The 9,309-nt window shown below is 40.2% G+C and overlaps 1 protein-coding gene across 1 annotated transcript in view; it reads left to right on the forward strand.

The window, feature by feature from the left end:
* DPH5 (diphthamide biosynthesis 5) overlaps positions 1 to 7,025 on the forward strand; it is a 21,433-nt gene extending 14,408 nt beyond the window's left edge. Inside the window, exons 5-8 of the mRNA XM_010143591.1 lie at positions 2,579 to 2,699; positions 4,785 to 4,824; positions 5,810 to 5,913; positions 6,799 to 7,025. Of these exons, the coding sequence (XP_010141893.1) occupies positions 2,579 to 2,699; positions 4,785 to 4,824; positions 5,810 to 5,913; positions 6,799 to 7,025 (492 nt within the window). The remainder of the gene's footprint in view (positions 1 to 2,578; positions 2,700 to 4,784; positions 4,825 to 5,809; positions 5,914 to 6,798) is intronic.
* The last annotated feature ends 2,284 nt before the right edge of the window (positions 7,026 to 9,309 follow it).

Here is a 9,309-nt window from a genome sequence, read left to right on the forward strand (position 1 = left end):
TTAAAAATGTTTATTGGTGTACCAGAAAGTTTCCAAAGCAGGGTTTTGCCTCTTTCATTTAAAGTAAAAATTTGTATGCATTAATGCTAGAAAATCTGCTCTTTAGAAGTGTAGTCAGTAGAGGGGTGTAAGTTGCAAAAGCATTTCTAGGAGGTTAATAAAATATGCCCCATTCCATCTTGTTGGTGTAGAAGCTACTTCTGTGCTGTCTAGATGCTGTGAAAACAAGTGTCTTTTTTTGAGACTGCAAGTACAGTTTGCTATGATACTAGTACTTCGTAAAGATATAGCGAAGGTATTTCTAGAATAACTAGACAAGCCATTTCCGAAAAAATGTTTTAGTATTTTTTGCCATTGAGACTTCAGTTTTAATGCAAAACCTGGTAAACAAAGGACAGATTCAGCAAATAGGACTGGCAGTGCTTGCACAAAAAGGATAACTTGTTAACTTCTTGTTGGCAAAAATGATGGAGAATCTTTGCAATGATCAATGGAAGAGAGAAAAAACAATCAGAACAAGTGCTGGAGGGTATAAAGTTGAATGCCCAGCTTGTTCTTCGTACGTGGCAGAGTGGTTCTCAACAAAACAGTTGCTACCTAGAAACGGTTTGTCATTTCTGCACATCCTTTTCTTTGCTGAAAGGCAGAAGTGGACATTTCTGTCCTTCAGGCCATCAGAATGCCAAAGGGACTGAGATAAGATTGGAGGTTAACTGAGGCCACTTTCCGTTCCGAAGGAAGGCTGCTGTGCTTTGGGAAATGGCTGCAGGGGCTTCCAGGTGGCAGAGGGTGAGCTGGTTAGGTTGGTGCCGGACATTTCAGCAGATGTTGATGACTGAAGGTATACCACCAATGAGATTAAAGGTTAACTTGCTCCCAGATGCTTTAACAGTGAAAGAGAAACTCCTTGTTGCCATAGTTTTTCTTCAGATTTGGTACAAAATGGAAAGAGGTCTAGCTAGCAAACCATAGGTTTTTTACTTCTTTTTCTAGAACACAGCCCTGAAATAGTTAACAAGTTACATCAGGAGCAATTCGTTTGCTTCCACCTATATTTAGTTTACTGGAAGAACCTTTAGGTTGTGCAATGTACGCTGTGTGTTCTTGTCCTTGTGCTAGAATGAAATATTTAAAAGAGAAAATGTTTTCAGTAATATTCCAGGAATCTTTGAGTAAACACTGTTACTATCAGCCTAAATGGTTAAAATTTGAGGTTTTGGTCCCTTGAAAACAAACAAGTTTCTGCTCTGATTCACATTCTGCTCTGCCAGCATAAAGGAGTTAAAACCGCAACCTAATGCCACAGTAAAATAAATATACGTAGGGGAATCCCAAGACAGCACAGAGTTGCCAGAGCTGCTTCTACGTGGGGTCCTCTTCTCTGCTAACAGCACACACAGTGCCTCCTGCAGTGGGCTTCGAAAAGAAGCGTTTCCTTCCAGGTTCACAGAGGAAATGGGGAGATTAGTCTGTATAGCCATTGTTTCTCTGGTGGGCTTGAGCAAACAGAATTTTGCCAAACTGTAAAATCCATCAGGGATGGCCCCATTCCAGAGCGGAACTGACCAAACTGATGCGTGGTTTTGCTCTTATTCAAGGTGGTTACAAAAACCTGCAGGCCACACGCTGCCTCAAGTTACATACGGCTTTTGCTTTTGCACCACTGGAAATGACTGGCAAGACTATTGTGTCGGATGTCTTCGCCGAGATTAGGAGCGTACAGTAATAAATGGTGTTAACACTGAGAATAAAATCAGTATGTTTGACACAGAACCTGCTAGCAATATTCTTCTTACCATATGTGAATAGAAAATGTTGCCCCTCTGCTTACGCACAATCTGTCCCTATCTTCAGGGGGATATAAAGATCCCCTGTATCTTTAGACTGCAGCTTCTTTTGCACGGTACGGCTTTCATCCGCAGGAAAGTGCTCTTTTGATACAATCAGCACTTGGTTCTGTATCAGTGGAATCAAATCATTATAAATATTACGGCAGTATTAAAAGCTGCCCAGCCTTAAGCAAAATAAGAAAGAATAAGCACTAATTTTCCTGCTAGTCTTACAAAGTTTTACCTTTAAAAGAATTAAGTAACAAAGAGAAGGTAGATTGAAAGTTAGTTAACACACATGAAAAAGTAGAATGCAGAGACAGATGAAAACTTCACAGGCAGTTCTTTAGTCATTCTTTAACACGCTTTACTGTTTGGAGAGTAAATGAGCAAGAGCACATCTCTATTATGATGAAGAAAAAACAGTAATTACAGAGTTTGTTAAAAAGAAAGGAGGGAATGCAAAGGAAAGCACTAGAACTAATCAAGAGATAGGGAGCAGCACAGGGCAGCTCTGTTAGAAGGAAGCATCGTTTTTAATGCAATGTTTTGTTGTGGGTTTCTGAAAGAGCAAAGCTAAGCACCTTACAGGAGAGTTCTCCCTGAGAAAGGAGCTGCTTTGTTGGCTAGGCTCAGCGCTTGTCACCGTTGCCAATTGCTCATGATTTTCATAGCAGTTTTTTGTACGCTCTACTAATTATTTTTTTCATATTGTATATGTGAGTTGTTGCATTTTCTTTGTTTTACAGTTGTACAATTTTGGAGAGACAGTTTCTATAGTGTTCTGGACAGATACATGGAAGCCAGAGAGTTTTTTTGACAAGATTGAGAAGAACAGGCAGAATGGAATGCACACACTGTGCTTACTTGGTAAGCAGCAACGATCCCGGTTCCTCAGAATATTGTGACACCATATTCTGCAGTGTCACAAAGTGACAGGCAGGAGATGAAGCCTGGATTAAACAAACGTTCTTAGCTAACGTGTCTTTGAAAATATACCAAAAACTGGAATGTTAGTGTATATGTATTAGAGTTAATTCAGCCATTGTTCATGCTACAGCGGCCAGGAATCTCTTAATTCCTCGTAAAAAAATCCGTAAGAAATTAGGCTTTTGTAGAAGTCAAATAGAAGCAGGAGGCCCGTATTTGATCTAAAGATCAGTGTGATTTTAAGCTGGATGAAGCTCAGGATCCAAATCAGATTGCAGTGAGTGACTAGCAGCTGACTTTTTGTGACTTACTTAGGTTAGAGCTCAACACATTGACTTTGAGGAGCTCGATCATGCATTTAACCACATTTCTGTTCTGTAAGGTGATAGTTCCCTTCCTAAATTATCTCATCTAAGGAGGTTCTGGCAAAAGGTGATTGTCACGAGAGAAGCTTCAGTGCTGTAAAAAATCCTTGCTGAAGCAGAACACTGCTCCCAGCTGACCAGTGTCCGCAGGCTCTCTCATGGCCCTGTCTCATCTTTATCCCACCCAACAATCTGTGGCTGAAGGTCACCTTCTGAGGAACTCTGCTAGCCTAGGTAACTCCCTCAGGATTATGGAACTCTCTGCATGTGAACTGTAAGGCACTTGCATATTCGTGTGTGTATCTTTCTGTATCATCTTTCAGACATTGCTGGGATCTCTCAGTGCTGAGTGAATTAATATTTTAAGTAAAAACAAATTCTGTGCTAACTGGAGGAATCCTGAGCAGGAAACAGTTTAACTGTGTAAGCATCACTGCACATCAAACTTCCCAGTGCCTTGAAAGATGTTTGCTTTCAAAACAGGCTAAAAATCAGAATTCTGGTTATTTGTTTTACAGAAGGATGACTTCACTAGTGTTTTAAACAAGGATTAGTACAACTGTAATGTGTTAAAATAAAGTATTCTTTTGGTATTTTGCATAATTATTTCTACGATTTTTATGGGGTTTTTTATGTGGTAAAGTAAAAATTTTGAAACAGTAAAAATGAATTATAAGTCTCATGTTTCAGGGGCAGTTGTGGTACATGCATCTAATTCTAGCTCACAGCTGAAAACTACTGATTCCCAAATTAATCGTTCCCCTAATACTACCTGGTCATTCTGGTCTCCTGTAGATAGTTTATCCAAGTAGACTAGGTTACCAGATAAGCAGATGTGACATGAAGAGGTTAGTGCTGATAAACTTCTGAATTCAAAGCGATTTCACTAATAGTTGTGCAGCTTTGCATTTTAAACCCCTTTCTTCAGAGTCACTTTGGTTTAGGAGTTGATTGCATAACTTAAGCAATACTTTTTTTTCAAAATCCAGATAAAAAACGAATTCAGCTTGCACTACCATAATTATTTTGGGGGCATATGAGTACAGATAATGTGTGATTGCCTCTTGGAGAGTTTGTGGTCAGTTAGAGTTTCATAAAATTGCAGACGTACAGAGCCTTACCTGACCCCTTCTCTATTTCATTTTTGCTCAAATCTATTTTTTTTTTCCCATAACAGAAGAGCGTTCTAACTTTGATTGGGGCAGGAAGGAAGTGCTACCGAAAGTCAGGTTCCTGCACGGCAGTGGTGCAATCCCTGTTGATCAGTCCTGCTGCTTTACCTGTTGTGACCACAACATATTTGTAATTTAAGAGTAGTCCCGATACCCTGGTGTGCTTCAACGTGCTGGCTTTCAGCTGTTCTGGGGTAAACACACCTGCTGTTTGTTACCTCACAGTGGTTTTATTATTCTATGTTGCTCCGAAATCCATTAAACTTGCTCTATCTACCTTTAGGTAAAATCACATGCATAAAATCACAATACTTTGTGATCAATTAACCGATGCAACAGTAGAATGTAATCCATACTCCTTCTCCTGTATTATATAAAATGTTGTCATAAAGTTTATGTAATCTGCTAAAATTAAGCTTTACCTACACAGAAAACCAAGCGGGAAGTTTGTAGGGAACCTGTGTTTTAACATCTGTTTTGTTCTACAGATATCAAAGTGAAGGAGCAGTCTGTGGAGAATCTAATGAAGTGAGTCCCCCTTTCCAGAGCACACAGAAACACCCAGCGTTACTAAAGGCTTTTTGTACGAGGAGCAGAGGTGCTTTGCCCTTAGTCTAATACGAGCTTACCTGCCTTCTCCTCTTCATGTACAGTAACGGAATGGAGTTGCAGCAGAACATAATCTTCTTCTAACTGTTTCTGTGCGAAGCATTAAGTCGGAATGGGCTAAGCTGTCCTCTTGGCTGAACAGAGTACTATTCTACTGCTGTTCTGTCCCATCCTGAAAGAGATTTAATAGCTGAAAGTGTTCTCAGTTCATTCTTCCTTATACTGGCTAGTAGCAGCGCAAAGTACTGAATACATACCACTCTTTCTGAACAGCTAAATAAGCAATATATAGAAAATGATTTTAAGTTCATCTAACTGTTTTCAAAAAAGCTCTTGCCCCATCTTAATCATGTCTCCGCCGTTTGTGTGTTTTGACAGTGGCAAATACAAATGGTTACCTTATACGCACGCTGTAACTCCAGTCCAAATTAACATTTGTGAAGTCTCACAGTATCATTGAGGTTTGTTTATTTTGGAGTTTCAAAATAAAATCTGTTTGACTGAATCCACAGTTGGCAAAGAAAGCAGCATTTCATTTAAGAATGTATTTCTAGTCTGTAATCATCTGTCTACAGGGCATTTGACAGAAAAACTGGTTTGCCCTTGAACTTAAGCCTAATGCATCTTTCAGGAGTAGCTGCAAAACCTGCCTATCGCTTTCAGCAGCTGAATTTTTAAGACTCAGATGTTCTGCCAGCTGGAGGCCCTGCTGTTTCACAGGTGTGGGGAGAGCACAAGAGACATCTGTCTTCTCAAAAATTCCACTCTTGTCTAAAACGCCAGCCCGAGAGCCTGGGCCTGTTTAAGTTCAATTTGCTGGTCTAGAAGTTTCGTGAAATAAACTGTAGGAACTCAAGGGATAATGAAATCAGTTATATGTTAAATTTCTCCTCTCTCCCTGCAGAGGAAGAAAGATTTATGAGCCACCACGCTACATGAGTGTCAGTCAAGCTGCAGAACAGCTCCTTGCCATTATTCAAAACAGAAGGCTCCAGGGAGCAGAGCCGGGTACTGTTACGGCGATGTATCTATCTGCTATTACCCCTCTCAAGTCACACCTATCGATAAGCCTCTGAACTCTACTCCCTTCCTCTTAACCTTTGCATTCTCTTGCTCTGCAGTGGAATTGGGCTGCCTGAAATCCCTCACAAGATGGATTTGGCAGGGCTTGAACATAGTATAGTTCAGTGAGCACAGACGAACGAACACCAGTGGCTCCTGGAGGTTTCGTCAAAGCCTCCGTTTGGTTACCCTGTACTGTTTCTATCCATCTTTAACTGTGAGCTTTTTGATCCGTGAGTGGGGGAGGCAGAAGTATTCTGAGCATTTTAGATGCGTCAAGCTTCAAAACTATCACCTACACATTACTTAGTCCGGTCACACTCTGCTACGTGAATATCAGCATTAATTTAGGTTAACCTGACAACAGAGAACTGTGACCTTGAATTCATAACACTAGTCCAGTGCAAACTGTTAAAGATGTTTCAGACCACAGGGAAATCTCAGCAGCTGTAAAGATAATTCAGTTGTGTCTCAGAAAAATTCTAATAGAAATTCACTGAGCTATATTCCTCTTTTTAAGAGTGTTTTCCTTAAATACTGTTAGAGTGAAAATGCTTTCATTTCATCCTTTATATAGAATGAATCAGACACAGCGCTTTCTTCAAAGTGAACACAATTCCTGAATGAATTCGCATTCTACTCCTGCTGCTTTCCCATTCTTGCTTCTCAGCATGTTAGATGAGCTTTATTTTCTTTGAGGAACAAGCTTCTTTCTAGGCCACTCCAGTGATTTATTAATTGGAGGTTTACAAAAGCGGTTTAAGTATTTTGAGTACTTTTATGATAGGACCGTTAGTCAATTAATTAAGCATTTAATGTTCTTTCTTACAGGAATTACTGAAGACACCATTTGTGTTGGCCTCGCACGCGTGGGTGCTCCAGACCAGAAGATTGCTTCAGGCACACTGTGTCAGATGTCCTCAGTGGAGTTAGGCGGTCCACTACATTCCTTGATAGTTACAGGCACTATGCACCCTCTGGAATTGGAAATGCTTAAGCTTTTTTCTGTAAATAGTTCCAGTTTTGAAAATAATGCATTTCAAGGACAACTTAAATAAAAATGAGGCATTTACATTTCTTTCCATCTTTAACTCCTTGACAACATACAAGTTATTCCTGTGAATATTCAGGAGCTTGCCTGAGTGCAGTGAGGTTGTATATTCCTTCAAAAGACAACACTGGAGGAACACAGACCTGCTTTTACCTGAGACCAGACAATGCAAGCTGCACCTGCCGGTATCCGCTTCTAACATGCAGACCCCTCCAGCAACCTCTAACCCTTAAAACCCCTTTGTCTCCGTCAGTTCATTAACATCCACCTTAGTCTTCAGTTGATGACTAGGATAAGACGAGCAGGTAGAGAACTGACGCGGTGTACCAGATACCCGTCTGGTGTCACTCCTGCTGTAGTACGTGAGGCAAGCCCCCTGCATACACTGTTAGGTGCATTTTAGATGTTACAATTTGCTTTTCAGCTTTCCAGAAACTTAGAAGTTCTCTCACCAAGAGAAACCATTAGCATACAGAACCAGTTAGGACTGTATCCATTTTACACATGGAAGAGAAAATACAGACAAGTGAGAATGTTCTGTCTAAACCAAGAGATCACCCTTTGAACAGCTGGTGAAACGGGGAAGCTGCACAGAATTTATCTCAGAAGGCTGAAACTTAGAATGGAACTGGATTTCTTCCTATGTTAATGCTAGCATTTATGAGGTGCTGGACTCAAACCGCACCAACAACTCACCTTTAGCTAATTCTCAGAAAACTGACTGCAAAAATTCTCTTTAAAACCAGCTAAGGGACGATGGTGTTGCTATTTCAACTGATCTTCACAGTACGTATGAGAACAAAGCAGACCTGTATGCTTTTTTTTTAAAATGAAGATTTATTGGAAAGAAATTTGATCCCATATCTTTTCAGCAATATAGGATACTTAACATTTTATATAGGCTGTATTCAAGTATAAAAGATTACATTAAAAATTTCTAATATTGCACTTGGGACAAGTCATGGCTAAGCTACTAACATTAGCATTCCAGAACAAAATCATACTTACATAGTCTTCAGAATTCTAGTGAGCTGCCTTGTGTTTTCATTACAGGTATTTTGATATACTGTACTGTTCAGCTTAAGCTCACTGCTGAGAGGAATTCCTGTAATTTAAAGGTAAAGGCAAGCAATATGCTGAATGCTACCAGGAATGATTTTGGCAACTTCTTCATTCACAATATTTCACACTTCAGCCAAAATACGGTAGTGATTCATTTAACTCTTGTAAAAGATCCCAGCATACACATGAAAGACTTCAATGCACATGGGAAGTGAAATACACAACTCCTTTTACACATTGTTTCCTCCAAATTACCACACAGGCAGGAACCTTTTGTAGCTCACTGAAACAGACAAGCAGATTAACCAGTAAGTGCACCCAGGGAGACATGTAGTCTTCACCTGACAGGCAGAGCAGAAGCCTAACTGGTATCTTTGCACATTACAGCAGTCTCTGCCCAATGAAGTCCCAAAAGGGATGGTCACTGCAACAAAGCCGGGAGGGGTGAGAAATCCAAAAGGGAATCCTGGCTAGCCACAGATAGGTATTTTCATAGATGTGTAAAGGAGGAATTAATCAACCACTGAATCAGTATTAGGGATCAGAGGTATGGATTATAATACACGAAAAGAAAATCCCCCTATACCAATTCCAAACATGCTCAAAAGGGGTGGGATAATCAAGAATCACAGCAAGTGGCACTCTGATGGCTGCTGGGGAAAACTAAACAGGACAGGGCTTAATTAGTAACTAAAGCTGTTGCTCTGAACTGGTACTTAAAGATCGTGTTATATGAGTATTGATTATGATTTGCATTTTATAAAAGCATGAAGGTTTCTGCAGCTGGTATCTGCACCGTGAGAGAAAAGCCATGAACTTCACATTTCAATTGCACAGTGGGTGCCAAGGGTGGAAAACTGCAGTTCAGCAGCATTCCCTCTTACATCTTGTTTAGATCCCCAAAACACGTTCACTTACAACAGTGTCAAGGGTTAGAGCGGGGCTGGCTCTAGAGATACCCTTTTTTCCTTCACCTTTAAACCCAGCTTTACTTCTTCATCAAAAAAAATAAAGAATGTTAAGAGTGACCAAGGTCCATTTTACGAGTAGCTGCAGTTACAATTTTTATGTAAAAATAGCATCAGCAGCTCTTAGTAATGAAGCAATTAAACTTCCATTTTAGTAAGCTGTATCACGTGCAAAACGGAGTCGTTACTCTGGACCAGCTCTTTTTGCCTTTGTTTAGCAAATAGCGCAAATAATCTACCTCTCCGTAGGGGCCCTGCTGA

Source organism: Buceros rhinoceros, unplaced genomic scaffold (assembly GCF_000710305.1).
Source record: "Buceros rhinoceros silvestris isolate BGI_N320 unplaced genomic scaffold, ASM71030v1 scaffold4829, whole genome shotgun sequence".
Lineage (NCBI taxonomy): Eukaryota > Metazoa > Chordata > Aves > Bucerotiformes > Bucerotidae > Buceros > Buceros rhinoceros.